The following is a 25637-nucleotide window of genomic DNA, read 5'->3' as shown; positions in this document are numbered from 1 at the left end:
ATATTGCTAGGAATTGGTGGTTTGTTTCATCTCTGCATGATAGGATTGGTTGCTTGAAAAGTATTAGTAGTACTAACATTTCTATCTGTTTACCATCTCATTCCGGTTGTTAAAACTCGAGTCTTCCTAATTCCCAAATGGTGAAGTATGTACTTTAAACTCACGAGAATTTTTAATGCAGATATATCATTATTAGATTACCCTTGAGTTCATTTTTATTTCATATTTAAATCATTTTTAGAAAATTCTGATCTAAAAAATATGGAAGTTGACAGTTCTGCATTTCTAAATCACTAGAAATTAGTTAACCCTCACATGTACAAGATGGCTAATTAGTGAGGATAAAAATGGCCTATTTTGATTTGTCAAAGCCTTTTTAACATGCTTGCTTCCACACAAATTACGAGGAACAAATAAACAACAGTCTTAGGTTCTAAATATAAAGGTGAAGTTGTATGATGGAAGAGTGAAAAGAGGCTATCAAGATAAAAAGTCATCAACAACAGGCAATCAACAACAGGCATACATCAGCACCATCACTAAATGCTCTACTCGCCTGGTGCTGATACGCCTTGCTTCAATTTTTCCCTCTTCATCTTCTTCTTCGAGATGGGCTTCTTTCTCTTCGGAGGAAGTGTTTTTTGTGCATACATGTAGAGCGCATAATTGCCAACAAGGAATGCCAACACTAGCCCACCAACAACAAGCAACACAATCAATCCTGGGTTGAATCCTTTGGCTTCCGGGACCACATTTTTCTGCCCATCAAACACACCACACATTTAAATTGATGTTAGAAATTAGCCATGTTACATGCATACAGTATTTAATTATTAGTTCATATGTTTTGTGTCAAAGATTGACACAATAAGGGTACATGCAGGCACAAATTGAAGCTAATTATTCACGAATTGGATCCAAAGCCCAAACACAAGAGCTTTGGATTAGAATATCAAATCACTACTTTTACTACCATTAACTAGTCTTTTACTCCTTTCATTTGAACCAAAGGTAACAACCTTAATCTCATTCCATCTTCCTGAACATTATATACGCCATTTCTGTCAAAAATTTAATCTACACAAAACAAGCTAAAGCAGTGATAGACAATAAGAAAAACATTAAAAAATGAAGATCCAACTATATTCAGCCTAATTGACAGCGTAGTATTTGGACCGAGCCTGCCAAGAAAGAGTCAAATCGAGAAGGTTATATTAGATGGACTACTACTAGTATTTTTGAGAAAAATAGAAAGAACAGAGAACTGAAAACTAGGATGAGATGCTGAGAGAGAGACTTGAGACTTGGGCTAAAATTGAAGCCATTGCAGAAGAGATTGGACCTATTTCCAGAGAATCAATGGTGAACACATTCTTACTATCTAATGACAGATTCTGGGTGGCGTAGTTCGAATTGTTAGCTTCCCAATGCTATACAATGAGCTTATAGAATGTGGTTTTAGAGAGTGACAGATCTTTCTAGTGCAAACTTTATTTGTTGCGAGGACGACGTATCTTGGCTCCTTGTGAATGCATCTAAAGTAACAGTGCGGGGAGCTTATCAAGTTCCTATCTTTGATTCACGATCTAGTGATTTTACTAAGTTTTACATGTACAATATTGTTTGTGTTCATTGTTTTAGGTAATAGTGTTTGTCACAATCATTTGGTGTAATAATCTCAATAGGGCATTTCATGAATTATACCATGTTCCCAAAAATAGCTGAATAATTTTTTTTCCAGCTGCATTTGTGGTTCAATTAATAAACACCTCATTCTCTTTCAGACATGAATATTCAACCCAATCTTCAAACAATCACATTATTTCCATGAAAACTCAAATGCAAGCAAAACATAACAGCATGAACCCGCCAATTATAATAACTCTTCCCTAAAACCCCAAAAATCTCAACATACCGAACCCCATAGTAAATGGAAATTCGCAGATCACTTTGATAGGTATAACATATTCGCAAAAAAATCAGATCTATCGATATCAAACAAAATCGAAGAGAGATTGGAGATAAAGAAGTACCGATTGATGTTGATCGAAATCCATCGGTAATTTAGGGTGAAAACTCCAAAGATGGAAACTGAAAAGGAAAAGAAAGACGAGTTCTAAACTGAAGGAGTAGGAAATTTAGAGCGAATGCGCGTGAAATTGATAAGTGTCATAAATAGGGACTGAAGTTTGTGCAATTCTAGAACAGCCCGATCGGAATTTATACATTTGATCCTTTACTTTTCAAGATGTTGTGTTTTACCCTACAATATTTCTCAAAATTCGAAAATATCCTTTACCAGGAATCAGGTATAAATTTTTTAATAAAATGAAAAATGTAGAAGTATTACTAATTTTTTTAAAAAATTATGGGGCTGAGGATTAAGTTGCGAACGTTAGCTATTAGTTGAGTGTATGGCTGGGTAAAAATACCGAAATACCGAAATATCGCACTTACCGTATCAAAAAAATATCGAAAACACCGGATTTTCAGTATACCGCAATTTTCGGTAAGGTATCATACCTTACCGATTTATTTCGGTATGGTAACGGTATGAATTTTCATATACCGAGGTATACTGGGGTATACCGAAAATACGGTATATACCGTAATTTTAGGTATATACCGAAACTATGGTATATACCATAATTTTCGCTATATACCGATATCAATATATGTCAAATTATATCAAGTAAATTCATACTTTTACCAAACAAATAAATATTTACATGTAGAAATCCAAGCTTGCTTCATTATAGTTGTCGGGTAATCATGTAAGTATAAAATCAAATAAACTCAATTAGGAAAACTTGATATCGTTGAATCAATTAGTTTCAAACAAATATAAGATTTTAGTTAAATTAGTTCCAAACAAATATCGTTGAACGTTATATGATTGCATGGAGTTTAATTGTTGCAGTTTTTTTATTGAATATGTTTGAGTTTGATTAAATTTCATGTTTTCTAAGTATTTTAAAATTTTTATTTTCATTTGTGTTTGTATTTAGAATTATTTACAAAATAATGATATTTTGGTATGTCGTATTGTAGTCCGATATACCGTAAAACTCTGGTATATCGTAAAAGTATGGTATACCGAATTTAGATATGACATACTGAAAATAAGGTATGGTATCGATATTGAAATTTGTCATACCGAAAATAAGGTATACCGAAGTTCGGTATACTGAAAATTTTGGTAAGGTAAAGGTATGATTTTTTCTCATATCGAATTTTCGGTAAGGTATACGGTATGATGGTTTCGGTAAGGTATACCGTATACGGTATGATGGTTTCGGTAAGGTATACCATACCAAACACATTCATGATCAGTTTGGAAAATAACCAGAGTATATTGTTAGTGTAAGCCCATAACTATAATCAGGGGCGGACACATGTACAAAGAGGGTAGGGCTGGAGCCCTTACCCAATTTTTTTTTTTTATTTTCTACTTTCAAAATTTTTAAAATTTTAAAAAATTCTGTTAAGCCCTTACCAAAATAGTGCTACTGAAGAACAAATTATTTTGGATGCATAATTGTATGGGGCTGAAAATTAAAGAAAGGAAAAGTTAAAATTTGCGGAGGAAATATAACAATAGCGTGGAGAAGCCTAAGGAAGAAGAAGAATAGGATTTTTATACATAAATTAATAAAAGTAAAAGTCAGATGGGCCCACTTTAAATGCTTTGACAGGGTGTGGTTACTTTTTAAACTTGAACACGTTTTTATTATTAAATTATAGTAAAATGAGTTTACATTTTACTTGGCCAACACCCCCACACGTTTTTAAGATTTTAAAAATTAAAAAGGAGAACATAAGGGTTTCATTTTGAAGGTTACAGAGCGGCGATACAGAAACAATAGCATTTCGTGAAATTGGGGTTCAAGTCTTTTAAACTTTAGATAAATTAATATTCAAATTCTTTACAAATTGTGAGGTAAGGAGTTTATTAAAGTTGTTAATTTTATATTCTATTTCTTGTTTTTGTAAAATTTTGATAGAATAGTTGCAAGCTAAAAAAGTTATAACAATGGTTAGTTGCAAGCTAATATTTGTGATTGTCGTATAGAATACGGTTTATATTAGTGAGTGTTGATAGCATCTTTATATCTTATGGAGTTATGTATATAAACTAATATTGTACTTCTCTCGTTATTGCTTAGATTGACCGTAGAGGATGGAACGCTTCTTTAAAAAAAAGCGTCGGGATGAATTTTCTTCTCCAAGTGAACCCATTGTTGAAGCAATGGAAAATCAGCCCCGAAGAGAAGTTGGGTTGAACTTGAATGATATTGTTGGTGATCCGGGAAAACGCAAGCCAATTGAAGAGTTCGATGTTTCAATTCGAGATAGAGTGCGAAGAGAGTACTTGAATATGGGCCCTTGTCAACCAATAGGACATAAGTATGAAAAAAAGAAATATGGTAATCAAGAAAGAAGTTTTCAAGATATTTGGTTTAAAAGGTATACATGGTTAGAGTATAGTGTATCAAAGGATGCAACTTTTTGCTTTTGGTGCTACCTTTTCAAGAAATCGGATAAAGGGGGTCGACAATCAGATGATGCTTTTACAAAGACAGGTTGTAGCAACTGGAAAAATGCATTAGAAAGATTCAATTATCATGTTGGAGGCGTGAATAGTTGTCATAATAATGCTAGAATTCAGTTCGAAGCTTTTCAAGATCAAAGGAACAGTGTGGCAAGTATATTACGGTCAAATACCCGTGAGATGGAAGTTGCATATCGCATTCGGTTGACAGTCTCATTGAATGTGACTCAGTTTCTCTTAAAGCAAGGATTATCTTTTCGTGGACATGATGAGTCAAGTAGTTCTTCAAATCGAGGTAATTTTATTGAGTTGCTTTTATGGTTTAGTGAACTTAACGATGATGTATCCAAAACTTTGTTTGCAAATGCTCCTGCTAACAATCAAATGAATTCACCACGAATTCAAAAGGAATTAGCAAACGCTTGTGCTTCAGAGGTTACACTTGCCATAGTTAATGATATTGGAGATAAAGTTTTCACTCTTTTGGTTGATGAGGCTCGAGACGTTTCAATGAAGGAGCAGATGGGAGTTGTTTTAAGATATGTGAATAACGAAGGATATGTGATTGAGCGATTTATTGGAATCGTGCATGTAACTGACACTTCCTCTCATACTTTGAAATGTGCTATTGATGATTTATTGGTGAAGCATAATTTATCTCTATCTAAAGTGAGAGGGCAAGGATATGATGGAGCTTCTAATATGAGGGGTGAGTTTAATGGATTGAAATCCTTAATATTGCAAGAAAATCCATATGCCATGTATATTCATTGTTTCTCTCATCAACTCCAACTAATTATTGTTGCGGTTGCCAAGGGTATTAGAGTTGTGAAGGATGTTTTTAGCTATGTCTCCATGATTGTGAATATGGTCGGGGCATCTTGTAAGAGAAAAGACCAACTTAGGCAGTTGCAACATGACAGATTAGTTGAACAACTTAATGATGGAGAAGTCATAAGTGGAAGAGGTAAAAATCAAGAAACTAGTTTGGTAAGGCCTGGAGATACTCGTTGGGGCTCACATTACTTTACATTGCTTCGTCTATGCTCTATGTGGTCTTCGGTTGAGAAAGTGTTGGAAGTTGTACGTGACGATGCTACTCTCCGTGATAACAGAAGTACCACTGAAGGATTGATTGAAAGGATGGATAACTATGAGTTTGTTTTCACTTTGCATTTGATGAAACATTTATTGGGAATAACCAATGAATTATCCATTGCCTTGCAAAAGAAAGATCAAAATATTATTCAAGCCATATCATTGATCCAAAGTGTGAAACATCAGTTGCAAAGTTTTAGAGAGAATGGATGGGAAGACATACATGATCAAGCAACAAAGTTTTGTGAATTGCATAATATTTCACAAGTTGATATGGATGAATTTATACCACGCCGTGGTTATAAGAAGTATGGAGCAGAGTTGATCACGAATTTGCATCATTATCGTGTAGAGATTTTTAATCAGGTATTATAATATTCCTATTCATGTCTTCTATATATATATATATATTTATCATAATTTATGTTATTGTGGTTGCAATGTCAAGGTGGTTGATTTAACTATACAAGAGATGGATAATCGATTTTCTGAAGCTAGCACCGAGTTGCTAGGATGCATATCATGTCTTGATCCAAGAAATTCTTTCTCTCGATTCAATGATGATCAAGTAATCCGTCTTGCTACTTTATATCACGAGGACTTCTCTGCAATTGATTGTTCACAGCTTCCACTTCAACTTAGTAATTTTATTGCTAATGTACGATGTGATCCTCAATTTTCTGCCTTAAGCAACTTAGGAGACGTTGCTACGGAAATGGTCAAAAGTGGTAAACATTTGGTTTTTCCGTTGGTTTATCGGATTATTGAGTTGGCATTGGTTTTACCTGTTGCTACTGCTTCTGTTGAGAGAGCATTTTCTGCAATGAAGACCATCAAGACTGACTTGCGAAATCGGATGGGAGATGAGTGGATGAATGATAGTTTGATTGTGTACATTGAGAAGGACCTGTTTTCAACGATTGATAATGAAAAAATCTTGCAACGTTTTCAATCGATGAGAACACGTAGAATTCAGTTGCCATCGCTTTAGACGTAAAACCGCAACTATGACATGTTGTTTTTATTAGATATATTTTGGACTACTTCGTATTAAATATATATGCATTTTATAGTTTTTGCGGTTTTTATATTATATTTTATATATATATATATATATATATATATATATATATATATATATGTTATGTTTACGTGAAGTCCAGCCCTTACAGTCAATTTTTTCTGCGTCCGCCCCTGACTATAATAATAGTAATAATCACCCAACAAAAATTAACAAGAGAGAAATATAGTACGCATTTTCTGCATCTCTGTTTCCAGAGTCACACCGCCGTGAGTGTGACGAGGAAGATGCAATTTATTCATTACTTTATTTTTCCAAAGAAAAATGTTTCCCATCCACCCCGGGTTGACTCGAACATTCGATCTAATGGATGGAGGAAAAACGTCTTACCAAGTGAGTTGCGCTTCATCGTCTGATATATTCGTTAATTTCCCCAGCATTTTGTTGTGTCTGGATTTACTCAACAAATAAAAATAGTAAATTGCTTACATACCTTTTCTTTTTTGTTAGATGGTTCATTTTTATTCTGTTTTAATTAAATTAAAACAAAAAAAGCTTATGTGGCATTTATAATTGTTACTCCATATGCAATAGCTTTATTAAGAAAACTAAAACAATGCCTTACTAAAAGTGAGTCCATCACTTTTTGTTGACAAATCGACAATCCTTCCTACTCTCTCCCTGATCCCCAGTGAGAGGATTATTCTCGGACAAAATGAGGAAAGCCTTGGCGAACTGATCACAGAAATATCCATTATCTTCTCCACAAACTCGTGAGTTTTTTGATCCGAAACCAACTGCTGATCCACCACCAACAGCCCCTTGTGCTTCAGTATGTTCTTGTAGTAATTGTTGTCCAGCACCATCGGCGTTTCGGATCCGGGTGCGGTGACGGGCACCGCTTCTTCAGGTACTCCGCGTAGGCCGGGTCGAGGAGGGTCTGTGGACGAGGTTGATGCAGTGGGCCTAACAGAGCAACTGCTCCTTAGGTGTCAATGCCCATGGCTTGGAAGGTGGAAAGGACTGCTGAAACGGTGTCGTTGTGATTGGGGATGGAGCTGTGAACTTGTGCTGCGTAGCTTTGCTTGCTGTCTCTTCTACCGGTCTTCATTGCTACAAATGGCCCTCCCAGCATGAGCGCTCCGTCTCTCCAGGGCGGCTTTGATCTTTTCAATGATGTACTTGAAGTTTCTCATCCCGAAACTCCTCCTTCTCCGTTTGCAGCCTCCAACAGCAGCGATGCGCGAAATGGCTGAGTGTGTACCTTAACAGCGCAATCGTGGAAGAGATTTCTGATCCAGGAAATGGCAGTGTTTCCGTGCTCGTGATAAAGGGCGGTCACTTGCTCCTTTACTATTTCTTCTGCTCGCGAATCGCAGCTACACATTCGCCTTCATATACAAACATACTCACTTTGGTAAGAGTAAACAAATTGTAATAATAAAACTAGTGTGCAAGTGGTACTGATAATAATAATAATAAAGGATCAAAAAAAAGTTGCCAGAATGAAATTGGAAGAGCAACGGTATTAACAGAAAGATGAAAGCTGATGCCATCTTAGGTTTACACAGAAATGAAGTGATGGTGTTCTCTGCTTACAAAGTTGCATATATATATATATATATATATAGGAGAATACTATGGGTGGAATTTATTACCCACCACCTTCTGGCCATTTCTCACCACGATTACAATTTGGTTTCCCCACCAATTCAATCCACTATAACTCTTTTTAATTCTGGAAATCTTGATTTATTAATATACCATGCTAATTATAATAGTAGAGATCATCTGTTGGCAGGTTACTGACAAATTGGGGATATGATGAAATTACATCACTAGTCTCTTTGCTTAGACGTTAGACTAAATGAACTCAATAATAACATCACCAATGACGGAGATGTAGTGATAACAGCAAAAATGCCACAATTGGTCGGTTCATTTTGTACTAGCATTGAGTGCTTAAATCATCATACTCGTTCTCGCTTCAATTCGAATCATCAATATGTCTAAACTTGGTCATTTTGAATCCTGCAGTGCAGATAAGATAATTTTGCTTGAAAAATAAAAAAATTTATGATAATTTTAAACCATGCAGAAACTATGACAGTTGGGGATATTCCCAAACTGATTTATTTTGCTTGAAAAACAAAAAATCATGATATTTTAAACCATGCAGACACTATGGCCCATGGGGATATTCCTACACTGATTAATTTGCATAAAAAACAAAAAGTTACTTTTTTAAACCATGCAGAAACTATGATAGTTATTAGTTGGGTATAATCCTAAGCTGATTTCCTTTTTCCTGTTTTATATGCATGCTTGCAATAATTTAATAAAGATAATGTTTATAAAAACAAATGGGCATTTGGTCTAGTGGTATGATTCTCGCTTAGGGTGCGAGAGGTCCCGAGTTCAATTCTCGGAATGCCCCTCTAATTTATTTTTACTTTACATTAGGTAAGTTATTTAATTTGCTGTAAGTTTTATTTAATTTGAAAATATAAAATTGTTAAATACAAACAACTTATATCTAATGAAATTCCGGAATTCCCCTTTTTTACTTGTTACTTTTAATTTTTAAATTAGTCAAGTAATTTTGTTTGCTGTAAGTTTATAATTAAATTATTAGATACAAACAACTAATGAAAATTACCCAGTTTTCAAATTATAGACAAAAGACATCAACAATCTTATAGTAATATATAAAAGCTACCCATTTCTAAGATAAATGGACAACTTTGCCGTTAAAAATCAAAATAAAAAATAAAAACCAATATCGGAATCATATTTTCTGATATATTAAAAAAAAGTAAAAAATCCAAAGAAGCTGATCTGCGAACCAAGACTCGTCAATCATGCTAAATTGATATACTAGTAGTCTATATATTTAATTATTTTTCTTTGTTTGAGAAACTTAAATTGATTACTACGCTAAAACGTAAAAATCAACAATAAAAGAATTTTTGAGTCTATTTATTCACCAATTAATCCGTATATATCAATAGTCTACATTGTTGAATATTTTCCTTATTCGAAAATGAGAATGGGCATGCCTCATAATCAGCCTGCTTTTAAATATGGTCTTCAAAACTTGTACATAATTGGTTAATTGGGTACTATTCTAAAGATTTTATCTTTGAACTATGAATCTCGATTAGGTTAACAGTTGTTATTGTAGCGTTAATTGGGTACTATTCTAAAGATTTTATCTTTGAACTATGAATCTCGATTAGGTTAACAGTTGTTATTGTAGCGATCATATCCGGTCGAATTCACTATTTACCAAGACCTATTTGTTCTTCATATAAGAGAGCTCAACCAAACTCTCAACCATGGTCAAGATTACAAGAAATAGCTAATCAACTATTACAATTATAGTTAATAACCCTAGCTAGCTCTTGATTAACCGCCGCCACTTCTTGAAGGTTCCTGCACACTCACTAAACCTGTTATTAATAACAAACAAGATCCTCTTGGATCTAAAGCAATTACACAAGGGAATCAAGAGTCAAGAAGAACATAGAATAGATCAAGGTGATGGCTCAACCACCCGCCTATAGAACATATCTATTCTCCAGAAACCAGACCCAAGGGGGCACCGTCGAATACAACCAGTGATTAACCTTACACCTTCTATATCAACACCACACAACTCCTTCACACAGGATCTAGAACCACAGAACACAACCTTGCACCAGATCTCTCACACACAAAACCCTAGATCTCACAAACACACCGACAACTAAAGTAGTTGCCTTCACCAGCAAAACCACCGGTCAATCACTCAAAGAAACCGTGATAATCGAAGAGAAACCGCCAGAGAAGTCATCGGAGAAGAAGAGAGAAGAGAGAGAGAATTCACTGAATCGAGTGAGTAGAGAGAGAGAAAGAGAGAGAATATAGAGTGTATAAAGTGGAAGGGTTGTCTCACACATAACAAACACATCATTCAATCCAACGGTCTCAAAGCATAATCCGAGTGGGACACCACGTGGCACAATCAGGCAGTAGAGAGGAAGAGATTTGGGCTCAGCCCAAATAATTCTGCATGTGCCAGAATTAACTAAACAACCCAAATAAGGTCCATCACAAATATTCAACATACTCCACTTTGGACTTTATTCTGGGAAACCAATCTGCACTATAGGCTAAGGTTTAAATCATCACAGCCTACAAGGTAGTCCCCCCTTTGCCCCAGAGAACAAAAGTTCATTAGCACTTAGGGAAACCACCAGGTTGCTTTCAGACACCAGAGGGCTGACACACATTAGTCTAGAAGGTCTTCATGCCTATAGTCACCTAACACCCTTACCATAGTTGATAAGGTGACAGAGGTCTTTCCCCTGGGACATGCAACCTATCCTAGGTCAAAATGCAAGTACTTAAATGCAGAAAATAAGTTTTTCTAATGGTAAGGGCTTAGTTCCCATGTCAACAGGATTTCAATCAGTATGCACTTTAAGAGGAAAAACTTCACCCTTTTCAACAATATCTCTAATGTAATGAAACCTTACATCAATATGCTTTGTCCTATCATGAAAAACATGATTTTTACATAACTGAATGGTAGACCGAGAATCAGAAAACACAGTAGGAGTATCCTTCACAAACTTAAGTTCAGAGAACACTCTCTTTAACCATATAGCTTCCTTCATTGCCTCTGTAATGGCAATATACTTTGACTCAGTAGTGGACGGAGCCACTATGTGCTGCAACTGAGATTTCCAACTAATGCAGGACCTGCAAACTGTAAACACATAGGAAGTGGTTGACTTCCTCTTATCCCTGTCATTAGCATAGTTGGAATCTTCAAAACCAGTTAATGAAACACCTTCATCACATTTAGAATAACACAACCCATACTTAGCAGTGAGTTTCAAGTATCTCAGAAGCCATTTCAAAGCTTCCTAGTGAACAGGACCAGGATTTGACATATACCTACTTAGGCAAGACACAACATAAGCAATATCAGGCCTAGTACTTACCATCAAATACATCACTGACCTAATAGCATTAGCATAGAGAACTTTCTTCATAGTTTCAATATCAGACTTAGACTTAACACTACAAGAAAATTGCGATTTAGTGGCGGATATTATTTCCGCCACTAAACGAGTTAGTGGCGGAATAGAACCGCGACAAAATACTCGCCGCTAAAAGTCGGTGGCGGAAATATTTCCGCCACAGAAATTTTACTAGCGGATTACCCAGGAAAAGAGTTCGCCAGAGAAATTCCGCTAGTAAAATTTTGAAATAGTGGCGGATTTGGAGTGCCATAAATAGTGGCGGAATTAGTATCCGCCACTGTTTCGCCACTAACTTAAAATGCTATTTAGTGGCAGAATGAATCTGCCACTATATTTTTATAGTGATTTTGATTTAATTTATTTTATTATATACCCACCCATAACTTTTTCAAAAAATCAATACATTTTTCATGGAACTAACAATGGATACACAAATACTTAGTTAATTACTCATAAGACCAAAATTTAATAATATTGAGCATTAGTGCAAATTCTAAAAAATAGTTGATAACAAATAACGATTCATGTTCCTTCTAAGTCTTATGTTTAGTGGAGCTGTTGTAGGCAAATTAATCATCTACACATATCTTGTTCCTTCCCAATCTCATAAACTCAGTCTCTTTCCTTTCCAAATCTTTGATCAAACTTTTCTATTCATCTCTTGATGTTGAAGATGCTTGGTAACATAAATCCTCCTGCGCAAAAGAGTTCATTTCTTAGCATGACTATTTATCATCAAGAAAATGACAGAGTTGAGAAAATCAAGAAAACAAACACCCACTTACTTCAGAAATGGAACTGAACTATGGTAGACAGACCGCAACTCAACCTCAATCTCCTTGATTGTGTACCTCTTATATTTGCACTGTCTTAGACTTGGACTTAGCATTTTCATTCTTTGCCAGATCCAAAGCTCTTTCTTGATCATTCCATGCCTCTTCTAACATATGTTCTTACATTTTTCAGCACTGCAATTGTTTCGTCTACAATACACAAGAAGAAAGTATTACACAACAAAAAAGGAAGTCAAAATGAAAAAAAGGAAGTTTGCTTGAGCACCTGCTCTAACCTTCAAAGCATTTTATGGTGAATATGTGGTAATAGATCCTTGGATCAACTATAAAAAAGAAAATTCATTGCTATTTAAAATATTGCATGAAACAAAACTGAAGCAGTTCAAATGTAGAAGATGAAGAAAATGTATGCTTACTTGTTGAACCATTTATACTGTGGTGGATTCATTTCATAGAGCTGTTCAAAAACTGTCATCATGTCTGCTTACGATGATATCTCATTTGCCTTTTTAGCTCTACCAACTACGAGGATAGAGGAGTTGATTATAAGAACCACATTTTTGGACTGAATAATAACCACATCTACCTTTAAGAGCTATCTATTCAGTTCACTAAACCAACACCAGTGACTAGTCCATTCAAATGCTAACTCATATTCAGAAGTTAAAAAAATCCTTCTGGGAACTGACCTCAAGAATCGGGATTAAATTCACCGTTGGAAAGAAGCCGCATATACATCCACTCGTGATTTGCACTCATTGTTATAAATCCTAATTAATAATTCACGAATCATGATAATAGTTAGTCACTAGATAGCCATACTAAGCAATCTACTAACTATCTAAAATATTTCAAACACATAATTTAGCATGCTAAGAGATCATTAAATCATAATATAAAATCAACACAATAACATCACCCCACTTCTCAACACATAAGGTCGGCAGAGCCGGCAAGGCTCCACCCCAAGCCTAACCACTAACTAAACAATATATATAGCATGCACTCTAAACTAAATAATAAAACTTGATGAAGTAAACCTTAAACATGACGTAAAAAAGAAACTAAAATAACACCTTAATATCATTAATTTTAACTTTATACCAGATGTTGTTTCTTCAAGAAGATGCCCTCAAGCACCACTCTTTTCACTTAGCAACAACTACCTATTCATTAAATTTGGAAAGATCAAAATGACAGCAAATGCCTTAAGATAATACAAAAGCCAAGTCTTGTTAACCAAAAACACCACAACAAATTCAAATAGGCAGATTATTTAAATTTACTAAACTTACCTTTTACAAACAGTAGGCATCAACATGCATCAATAGAAAAATACAATCTGATATAACCTGTTCCATCAGACCAGCTCCCAAATCTACGGAATAACCTGTTCATAAAATCAGGAACAAGAGGATCACCATGTTGAGCATCCATTTAAATAGCCCCAGCCATGCCACCACCTTTTGAGACCTTACATATATCAACCAAAACAGCCGTAAGCTTCTATCTTTATACCAAACTAACAGCCGCCTCCTCAACTAAACATAATTACCAGAGCTTGAATCCAATTTACCATGTGATAATTGTAATTTGATTTATATCATCAATCACACATTATCATATAGCTGATTCAAAAATCAACCGTGTTACTCGAATCTAAGTCAACGGCATGTAAAATTATTTTATTAACCTCCAAACATAGTTTAATCATTTATTTGTATCACATCTTATTTCAACATATCGTGTCATAACTTAGACATCTATCATCAAGGTTTGTATATATTAACATATAACACATCGCCACCATGCTTAAATATCCAATTTTATGTTTGATGAATATAGAAAACTGAAAAGGAAAGAGAAAGGAAAAATTAAACTTACACGGTAGCACCAATAACCGGCATGCGTTGAGCGTAGGCGGCGGCGGTGATGTAGTCCTGGCGCGGCGACGCAACGACGGGGAGGATTTATGGCGCGCGTAGATGAAGCGGAGACGGCGGAAACAGATCTGGAGCGGCGACGGACTGGAGGTGCGACGCGAAGACGGGAGGATTTATGGCGCGCGAGGAGGAAGCAGAGACGGTGGCGACAGATCTGGAGCGGCGACGGCGGCGACGGATCTGGAGCGGAGACGACGGCGGCGGCGGATATGGAGCGGGGACGGACTGGAGTGGCGACGCAATGGCGGGGAGGATTTAGGGAGCGCGAAGAGGAGTGTGAATTGAAAGAAATTGTGCCTAATTTTAATCTTATTAGTAAAACAGTGGCGGAAAATAATCTGCCACTAATACAGTGGCGGAATAATCCGACACTAACTTTTATATTTTTATAATATCTATATATTTATTTAAAAAATAACTTGTAGTAGCATAACTAATCCGCCACATATTCGTGGGAATTCCGTCACTAAATATTCTAGCGGAAAATCCGCCACTATTCTGTCACTAATACTTGCTTACTCTTTCCTTCACTAATATATACATTTTTTTGTAGCGTAGGGCACAGGTCTTTACTCAACATAAAATGAGCAGCTAAATGCACAGAGGCAAGTTTAGCATTATACATGTTAAAATTTTTCAGAATTTTATACACATAAGGTTCCTGATGCAACACAAGGGTATAATCTTTTCTATCCCTGAAAATACATATTCCCAAAATTTTCTGAGCATCACCCAGATCCTTCGTATCAAAATTCTCACTCAAAACGGCTTGCGCAACCTTTATAGTTTTCAAACAAGGACCCATAATAAGCATGTCATCAACATATAACAATAAGAAGATAGGAACAACGTCAAGGTTTTTAAATACAAACATGCATCAAAGGTACTTCTCACAAAGTCTAACTTCTGCATACAAGTATTAAACTTGATATTCCACTGTCTAGAGGACTGTTTTAAACCATACAAGGCCTTTTTCAACAAGCACACATGATTGGGAAATTTTAGATCAACAAAGCCTTCAGGCTGTTTCATGTAAATGAGTTTATCAAGATCACCATGCAATAAAGTAGTTTTAACATCCATTTGTTTCAATTCCCGGTCAAAGTGAGCACATAAAACAAGCATCAACCGCACAATAGTAAATTTAACAACATGAGCAAAGATTTTTGTATAATCTACCCCCTCTTGCTGAGTAAAACCTTTGGCCACAAGTATGGCCTTGTACCTAAGACCCTCCACCTCATTTTTCAATTTATAGAGCCACCTGCAATCAACCACAGAAGCTCCGGGGGTAAAGGCACAAGAATCCAGGTAAGGTTAATTTTAAGGGAATTCATCTCCTCCAACATGACTTTGTGCCACTGACTCCAGAACTTAGACTTAAGAGCTTGCTTATAAGATTGAGGTTCATCCCCATCAGAATCATACACATTGAAAGCCAGGTTTATAAGAGCAACCAAGCCTACATAGCCATCAAACTTAGAAGGTTTCTTCACATTTACTCTTCTAGTTCTATCCCTAGATAACACATCATCTTGCAAATTGGGATTATCAATAGCATTTTGAATATCAGTAGGGCTATGAATCACATTCTGGGCAGGAGAAGCATTTCTCATAGGACTAGCATGCAAATAAGGGGAGTTATCATTATCATTGGGGGGAGGCACAACATCAACATCAATCACATTTAGATTTCCTTCACAGTGTGTCTCATCAGGTGTAAAGACTGGATAAGAGTTCCAGAAAGGTTGCTCCACCTCACTTGGAGTATCACTAGGATGCTCCACACCAGTGAGTTGTTCTGTGGACTCCACCTCAATAAGAGGCTCATTGTCCACAAGGTCTGGAGTTGGGTTGTCTGTCATTTTCAAGCAAGTGAATTCATCTTCATTGAAGACCACATCCCTGCTAATTATGACTTTGAACCCTGGTTTATCTCTCAACCAAACTCTATAACCTTTAACACCCTCAGGATATCCTAGAAACACACATTTTCTAGATCTAGCCTCAAGTTTATCAGACTTAGTATGCACAAAAGAAACACAGTCAAATATCCTTAGATGAGAAAGAGACAGAGTTTTTCCAGTAAACACATGTTCAGGACACTGTCCTAATAAAGGCACAGAAGGAGATCTATTAACCAAGTAAATAGCAGTTAACAAAGCTTCACCCCAAAATTTCTTAGATAAACCAGATTTAGCAAGCATGCATCTAACTTTGTCAAGTAAAGTCCTATTCATTCTTTCAGCCACCCCATTTTGTTGTGGGGTGTAAAGGACAGTTTTATGTCTTCTGATTCCAAAACTAGCACACAAGTCATCAATTTGTTTGTTACAAAATTCCAAGCCATTGTCAGTTCTTATTGCCTTAATTTACTCACATGTTTGAGTTCCAATCAAAGTTTTCCAAGCTTTCAGTTTATCAAGCTTTCTTGAAAAAGCATCAATGATAGACAAAAAAGACAAAAAATACACAGAGCCAGAATGAGAAGACACAGAAGCAGGGCCCCAAACATCTATATGCAAGTATTCAAGAATGCACTTACTAACATTTGCAGGCAATGGAGTAGGAAAGGAAACCCTATGCTGTTTACCCAGCACACAAGTGTCACAGAAAGGCAAATTACCATGAACATCATTATCAGATATGATAGCATGCTTTTTCAGAATATTCAGACCTTTTTCACTCATGTGGCCTAGCCTATTATGCCACAACATAGTTTTATCAGTTTTAACAACATTGGCAAATGTTTTTTCACATGTAAGAGGCACAACAGTACAGACATATAAACCACATTTCCTTTTGGCCTTAAACAAGCACATAGAACCTCTGCAGATTTTCATGCAACCTTCCCCCATTTTCCCCCCATACCAGCATTTTCAAGGGTTGTACAAGACATCAAATTATAACATAGATCAGGAACATATCTTACATCCTTCAAGTTGAGCACATAGCCATTGTCAAACTTTAAACACACAGTGCCAACACCAAGAATTTCACACTTCTTGTCATCAGCCATTGACACAAAAGTATTAGTTACAGGCTTTAACTCAGAGAACACTTCCTTGAAAGGACTGACATGATAAGTACATCCAGAATCACAAAGCCAATCATTTGAAGTAAAGGGGCAGATAGGAGAAGCATTTATATACATCAAATCATGCACCATGTACACAGAATCATTATCAGCATCATATTTGGCCACAATGACAAGATTTTCAAGCTGGGGGTTATTATTGGAGGGTTTGTTCTTTTTAGGTTTAGAGCAGTCTTTCTTATAGTGCCCAGTTTCCCCACAATTAAAACACTTTCTATAAGATTTAGGATCCTTACTTCTGGACCTAGACCTAAACTTTTTCCTTTAATTAGAGCTGAAACCAGAACCCCCATTAGATTCATTACCCCCTCTAGACTTAGATCTTCCCCTAACATTCAAAACCTTATTAAAAGCACTCTTGTCAGCAGCCCTTTCCCTTAGTTCAAGTTCTTTAGATTTTAGGGAGCTAATGATTAAGTTCAGATGAGCAGAGTCTCTACCATACTTAATGACAGCTTTAACATCACTATAAGAATCAGGTATGACATTCATTAGAGCAATATTGGTGTATTCATCTATAGTTTTGTCACCAGATCTTTTTATATCTTGCACAAGCTTCTGAAACCTATCTACATAATCATCAATGTCTTTGGCAAGTTCAAGCTTAAATTTAAACAACTTTTCGAGCAGGTACATCCTAGAGGATGTACCTGCTCGCTATAAGCACATAGGATGTCAGTGCAGCTCGCAACCCGTTGGCTAGTCCAAATAATCCGCTAAATTTAGAGGATTAGGGTTGGAAATTATTAACCCGATACAATTACAACTTGATTATCCCGCAACCTGAGTAGGGCTGGCCCAAGACTCGATGGGCTAGCTTAGTGGGTTGGATCTAATTAGTGCAACTATTTTCTATTATTATGTCTGTTTAACACCTAATCCGAAATTTCATTGATGATTTTTTAATTCGAATGACTACACAAAAAAATGCTAACTTTTAATTTCATATTAAAGGTGCTTATATCTTAAAATTTTATTAATATAATAATAGCAAAACAAATTATAAAATATAAATTCACTTATAAGTTTTTTAGTTTTAAAACATGCTTTAAAATATCTTAGATTTATATTTTTTTTATACAAATCTTAATTTAGTAGTAGTATTAGTTAAAACATAAGTATATCTCAAAATTATTATAATTAAATATTTTACATCCTATAAATATGACTAATTTTCAAATTTTGTATTAAATTGATCACATGTTTATTTTATTAGTAGCAACCCGATTAGTCTGTTAGGCTAGCCTAAAATCCAATTGTTAAGAGTTGGAATTGAATATTTATATCCCAATAATACAATCCAATTAATTTGCAACCCGATTAGGATTGAACAGATACACACTGGTGTCACACCTCAATCCCTCTGACATACACATTTGTAATAAACAAAAAATCTTCATGTTCAAAAAAATTTCATAAAAATAGAAACAACATCATCTCTACTTTTTCCTTTCCCTTACTTTACTCTCTCTTCATTAACTCACAAAACAACGTATATAATCATACACAATACAAAACATATATCATAAATAATTTCATATCCATATGCATATGCCTCTATGTTCAAATTATTATTCTGTGACAAATCAAACATGTTATCTGGCCGGGATTCCTCTATGACCCGAAGGTCTCTCTGTATTTGACCCAAAGGTCCCTCTATAATTGGACTCATAGGTCCCTCTGTATTTGGACTCTTAGGTTCCTCTGTATTTGTCCCTCTGTATTTAGACTCTTAGGTCCCTCTGTAACTGGACTCTTAGGTCCCTCTATATTTGACCCGAAGGTCCCTCTGTATTTGGACTCATAGGTCCCTCTATATTTTCAGATCCAGAGCAAGATTGTCACATTTTCTCTTTAGTCCAATGATTCAAATAATTTCAAAACCATGTTTAAGCATATCCATTGCATCAATTACATATTTCTATCATATTTCATCAAATAATTCCTTTACAAAATATAAAACATGTCCATTGCACCAATCACTTATTCATGTAATATTCCACAATTGAAATCAAATACTACATAATCATATCATATAATCCAAATATTTCCATTACTTAAACAATTAACAAAAATGCACATAAAACATATAAAATAAAAAGTGTGATTTATACCGACCTTATTGCCATAGATAATTTAACGCAAATTCTGAATTTATCTCCATCTAAAACTTTCTCAATCCCGAAACTGAAAATATGTGAGAATTTCATCTTCTAAATCTCAACCCTTTCATTTTTTTCCTTCTAAAGTTCCACTTGTTTTAACTCTCTGACTCTCTGCTAGCTGAACTCATATTCCAATAGTAATTCTTATCTTTTTTTTGTAAGTAATATAGTCAAATAAACCGACTCACATATATTATAACTAAATCTCTCTTTTTTTTTTAATAATACGTGTACTTCAAATGACTATATAATTGCAATCCTACACTTATAAGATACACGCACACTTATAATATTAGTATATAATAATTAAAGAAAAATATATATTATATGCATATAACTCTATTAAGTTAATCATCTAACTTTATAATTCAGTTTAACTTATATACATATAAACAATTCTATTCATTACTCATAAAAAATAAAAAATTATTCTTATGACACCCGAAATATATATATAATATGCATTGAAAGTAAAATATAAAATGATGCATGTTTCGGGTTAGGAATGTTACAATTGGGTTGAATACCTTATTGCCATAGATAATTTAACCCAAATTCTGAATTTGTCTCCATCTAAAACTTTCTCAATCCTGAAACTGAAAATATGTGATTTCATCTTCTAAATCTCAACCCTTTCATTTTTTTTTCTTCTAAAGTTCCACTTGTTTTAACTCTCTGACTCTGTGCCAGCTGAACTCATATTCCAATCGTAATTCTTATCATTTTTTTTTGTTAGTAATATAGTCAAATAAACTGACTCACATATATTATAACTAAATCTCTCTTTTTTTAATAATACTTGTACTTCAAATGACTACATAATTGCAATCCTACACTTATAAGATACGCACACACTTATAATATTAGTATATAATAATTAAAGAAAAATATATATTATATGCATGTAACTCTATTAAGTTAATCATTTAACATTATAATTCTGTTTAACTTATATATATATAAACAATTCTATTCATTACTTATGAAAAATAAAAATTATTCTTATGACACCCAAAATATATATATAATATGCATTGAAAGTAAAATATAAAATGTTGCATGTTTCGGGTTAGAGATGTTACAATTGGGTTGACCTGATTGACATCCCTAGCCCATTCGCTAGAATAAGAAAAGAAAACGACATTATTAAATGTTTACAATATTTAAAACTTAGGATAGAACTGATCTAAGCAGTATTTTTTTGGTTAATAAATTATTTGGCCGCCTCTCATTAGTAATAACTAATAAGTCATTACACGTTGAATATCTTTTCAGTGCTGTTATTATATAGTATTTGAAGAATTATCCTTTCATAAGTTAGTCAGAGCAATTATATATTGTTGAATGCAATTATATATATTCTTGAATGCCCATGCGCCATGCCCTCTCGACTCTATTCATATCTTTGAGATATGGTATGGATGTTTAGAGCATCTGCAACGGTGAACGGACGGTATCCGTCCGTCCGTGCTTGCGGCACGGATGACATCGTCTGTCGCTGCGCTCGCGCCGCTGGCACGGCGCTGCTCGATGCATCGAGCAGGTGACGTGGCCGGACGTGCTTGGGCAACAACATAGCCGTTGCATTTGATTTTTTTTAAATCGGTTTTTAATTAAAAAAACTGATTAAAAATTTTAAAAAATATTTTCCCACTTTCCAAAAAAATATATCCGTTTTCTACCGTTTTCTACCCACTTTTAATTTTTTTTAAATTTTTTTCCCCCAAAAATACATATTTACATCTATAAATACCCTCACTTTCACACCAAAAAATTCATACCACACTACACAATTCTCATCTACATTCTCTCATTTCCATTCCCATCTACATTCTCTCATCTCCATTCTCAATCTTTCTTCCACTCATACAACATAACAATGTCCGGCTAAGGCGATCACCCTCCGGGCTCCCACGGTTGGAACCCCGATTGGTTCGGTTCACAACCGTTTCCTAGTCCGGAAACGGAATATTCGGTCCCTCCTCAAACCCAAAGTTCGGGCGTTCCAGGTGGCTACCGGCCTTACCCGATCAACGACCAAGATGCCCCCCGAAGGGCTATACGGGTGGACACCCGAACCTAGAGCGAGGTCGACCGCCCCCTCCCAAACTCTGACTCCTCCTACTCGCGGTGTCCACACACTGTACACTCCGGCGGAGATGGAGCAATTGTTCAAGGTGTTCTTGTCAATCTCCTAAGATCCGGAGGTTGGCACGAACCATTCCGGCTATCACTTTTAGTGGCGCATTTGTCGCCGGTACAATGAAAACCGGCCGGAGGGAACAGTCGAGCGCAGCGAGATTATGGTGGGCAACTCCATCTACATAGCCAACGAATAAATCCAAAACTTCCAGAGGTATTACCTCCAGGAAGAGCGGTCGGCGGGGAGCGGCCGGAGCGAGGTCGACATCATCAGTTCTGTCATGTCGACCTACCAATCCATGAATTACAAGACGTTCAAGTACCTCAACATTTGGCAGGAGACGCAGTCGCATCCAAAGTATAGGGGAGGCGTAGCATCCTCCTCTAGCGGCTCCTCCAAACGGTCAAGGTCGGTATCCCTATCCGATGTCGGCTCCGAAGACGTGGTTAGCCAACTCACCGGAGCTACCCGAGCGGTTCCCAACGCCGACCGCAAGAAAGGAAGAAGGCGGCGGCCAACCGCCGTCGCACCGCGACTCCATCCGGCGATGCTCCTGAACCCGCTCCCGTTCCCGTTCCCGTGCCCTATGCGCCACCTCCACCCCCCACCAACTCGTTGTGGGCAATTTTGGCCCAACTCAATATAGCCGATAGGTCAACTATGACTCCCTCGCAACTTCGATCGCACGAGGCCATGATATTGGGCCTCCAAAAACAATTAGGGGTAGTGCCGCCGGATGAATAGTCTTCCACGGGGATATTTTTAGCTTTAATTATGTAATTTTTAATTTTTAGTATTTTAATTATGTAACTTTTAATTTTTAGGATTTTAATTATGTAACTTTTAATTTTTAGGATTTTAATTATGTAATTTTTATTTTTTAGGATTTTATTTATGTCTTTTTTTATTTTATTTGTAATTTGTAATACTATTTCGGTTTTTTTAATGAATTTTAATATTATGGAAATGTTTTTATTTAAATTGAATAATAGAAAGGTAGGACTCTTGTGCTCGTCCTTGCTGAATAGCACAGCTGTGGGTGTTGTGCTCTTGCCTAAGAGCAGGCAGAAATAGTGGCGCCGCTTGTTGGTAAAAGCACGGTTGTGGGTGCTCTTATATTCTGTTAATTTTCTGTTTTTCATTTATAAGTACTTACTTACTGGCTACTGCTATCAGGCAAAAAAAATACATACTGTATTATATAAATAATAATTTTCTGTTTCTCATTTATAATAAGCAAACAAGATATATGAATGATTACGTACTGCAATGTGTAATGCATGGAATTCCAGCGAAATTTTTAAATTAAGTACCGATAGAAAATAGAAATTTATAGATATATTATCTATCAATTCTAAAATCAATTGGTGATAGAAAAAAAAATCATAAGAGTTACATAGCGGTTTCAATTATCTTTTTACACCAATTTAAAATAATTATTTTTTATTTTTAATTTCAATTGCCAACAAATACTACTCCATTATCTAAAAGATATGAGAGTTTTAAGTCCAAATATTGAAGCACAAAACAAAAATATATAAATTTATTTGGATAATGATTATGTGCAATATGATAAAGTAATTAATCGAGTCCCAAAAAAAATACTAATGTAAATAGCTGGAGTAATGATTATTACCGATGGAAAATATTTCTGTCTTTCAAAGTTAAACTAGAATCGTAATTTTAAATTTCTAGACAGTTTTATAGGAATAGTCTGCCTATAATGCAATACTCCCTCCTCCCTCCATTATTTGTACTTTTCATTTTAAATCGTTAATTTAGAATTGATATTTTAGTATAAATAAATTAATATTTTACAAAACTACGTAGCAATGCGTCGTTCCTTGGTGTTCCTAGCCTGGGCCTTGGCTCTTTTGGCTTGCTCCTCATCTTTTGCCTCTGCTTAATCGTGCGACATACTTTTAATGTAATCTTTTATTTCATTGATTCTCTGCTGTCTTCCTTTTTAATTACAATTATCATGCATGCATCGAGAGAAATTGAACATGCTGAATTGCAGGTGGGAAATGTTAGAATGAATCGGTTATGCAAAGATCAAGTCATTACAGCAGTGAATGGCGGTCTTCCTGGACCAGCTATTGTGGCTCGAGATGGTGATACACTTGTTGTTCTTGTCAATAACATATCACCTTATAATGTCACTATTCACTGGTATGTCATTTCACCTGGCCGATTCAAATAATAACTTAACTAAATAATGTTTGATCAAATCAAATGGTGTAGGCACGGGGTGTTCCAATTAATGAGTGCATGGGCCGATGGCCCCGAATACATTACTCAATGCCCGATTCGACCGCTTCACCTACAGATTCAACGTGACCCGCCAAGAAGGAACTCTCTTGTGGCACGCACACTTCAAAGCCCTCCGAACCACAGTTCATGGAGCCTTAATCGTCCGACCCACACGTGGTCGCAGGTACCCATTCCCAGCGCCATTCCGTGGAATCCCAGTCGTCATAGGTCAGTAATATCATTGCACTTAATTTAATACAACTGGTACTATTAATTGAAAGTGAGTATTTGGTGTGGATGGTGCAGGCGAGTGGTGGAATGCTTTAACTATTAACGGCCAGCCTGGAGATCTTTACCCATGCTCCTCTAAAAGTTAGTCCTCATTAATAATAATCTCGTTTTACTCGTTAACTCTATATGATACATATTTAAATTTTTGTTTTTAGTTTCAATTGCCAACAAAAATTTAATAAATCTATATTTTAAAAATAATTACAGATACAGTTAGATTCACGTTGGTGCGAGGAAAGACCTATCTTCTCCGGGTAATCAACGCTGCACTCAACACTCCAGTATTCTTCAAGATCGCCAACCACACATTCACAGTAGTAGCCGTGGATGCGTCTTGGGCGGTGAGTTCCCACGTCGTCCCCCCTCTAGCTTCATTCGTCAACACCTCCACCACCGCAATCATGTCATACACCGGAGCATCCCCATTGTCGCCTCCCTTAATGCCGGTAATGCCCAACGCCAGAGACAGCGACACCGCGCACTCGTTTTTAAGCAACTTGACTGGTTTGCCCAGCAGCCCGCACTGGACCCCGGTCCCATTAGAGATAGACGAGCGCATGTTTGTGACGGTGGGGCTAGGCCTAGTCCCGGGCCCTTGCGACACTCCAACCGGGGCCTGCAGCGTCTATGTGAACAACGTGAGCGGGATCTCTACACCGCCAATTTCCCCGACAACCAGCCGGTGACGTTCGACTACACGAACCCAAGCAATGAGCAGAATCCGGCGCTGATGGGCTCGGCGAGGGGGACGAGGGTGAAGGTGTTCAAGTATAACGCGACGGTGGAGATGGTGTTGCAGAACACGGCGGTGCTGTCGTCGGATGATCACCCGATGCATTTGCACGGCCTCAATTTCTACGTGGTGGCGCAAGGGTTTGGGAACTACAATCCCCAAACTGATTCTGCCAGTTTCAACTTGGTCAATCCACAAGAGCGGAATACTGTTGTGGTTCCCGCCTTTGTCATTAGGTTCCGAGCTAATAATCCAGGTAAATATTGATAACTAATTAATTTATTTAAAATATGCATACTTGTAGTGGTAACAAATTGTGGATATTTATTGTTTTTCATTAACAGTTGATTAAAATGTATTTTTACTGATTTATGTGTATTTTGTTCTTCTCTGGCTTCTTGATGTAGTATTTCCTAGTCAAATAAATGTAACATTTTAATTCAATACTCGCTCTAGTAAAGCGATTAATAAAACATGACAACTTTCAGGAAGATTTTTCCTTTTTATGACGCAC

At 36.1% G+C, this 25637-nt stretch overlaps 1 protein-coding gene, 2 long non-coding RNA genes, 1 other non-coding gene and 2 pseudogenes across 11 annotated transcripts; 3 read left to right on the top strand and 3 right to left on the bottom strand.

Annotated features, from left to right (window-relative positions):
* Window positions 1-332: 332 nt before the first annotated feature.
* Window positions 333-2206, bottom strand: LOC121799191. The gene is made up of 2 exons (XR_006050168.1): window positions 2034-2206; window positions 333-758 (listed from the first exon to the last, which is right to left on the bottom strand). It is a non-coding gene; the product is annotated as an uncharacterized LOC121799191 (long non-coding RNA).
* A 2043-nt stretch (window positions 2207-4249) lies between these two features.
* LOC121780563 (zinc finger MYM-type protein 1-like) lies at window positions 4250-6641 on the top strand. The gene is made up of 2 exons (XM_042178198.1): window positions 4250-6016; window positions 6099-6641. Exons 1-2 carry the CDS (start codon window positions 4250-4252, stop codon window positions 6639-6641), a joined length of 2310 nt encoding a protein of 769 aa, XP_042034132.1.
* Window positions 6642-7310: 669 nt separating this feature from the next.
* LOC121780450 lies at window positions 7311-8227 on the bottom strand (annotated as a pseudogene).
* Window positions 8228-9036: 809 nt separating this feature from the next.
* Window positions 9037-9108, top strand: TRNAP-AGG. Its single transcript has one exon. It is a non-coding gene; the product is annotated as a tRNA-Pro (tRNA).
* A 3034-nt stretch (window positions 9109-12142) lies between these two features.
* Window positions 12143-14770, bottom strand: LOC121799162. 8 transcript variants are annotated; one of them, XR_006050155.1, is made up of 8 exons: window positions 14383-14767; window positions 13794-13971; window positions 13603-13664; window positions 13188-13268; window positions 12915-13020; window positions 12764-12821; window positions 12490-12687; window positions 12143-12399 (listed from the first exon to the last, which is right to left on the bottom strand). It is a non-coding gene; the product is annotated as an uncharacterized LOC121799162 (long non-coding RNA). The 8 variants fall into 8 exon arrangements; XR_006050162.1 differs by having other exon boundaries at window positions 13794-13888; window positions 14383-14766; XR_006050156.1 differs by lacking the exon at window positions 13603-13664 and having other exon boundaries at window positions 14383-14765.
* Window positions 14771-23678: 8908 nt separating this feature from the next.
* Window positions 23679-25390, top strand: LOC121780300 (annotated as a pseudogene).
* The last annotated feature ends 247 nt before the right edge of the window (window positions 25391-25637 follow it).

This window comes from Salvia splendens, chromosome 1, assembly GCF_004379255.2.
Source record: "Salvia splendens isolate huo1 chromosome 1, SspV2, whole genome shotgun sequence".
NCBI classification, from domain to species: domain Eukaryota; kingdom Viridiplantae; phylum Streptophyta; class Magnoliopsida; order Lamiales; family Lamiaceae; genus Salvia; species Salvia splendens.
This window is presented reverse-complemented; position numbering and strand designations above follow the sequence as displayed.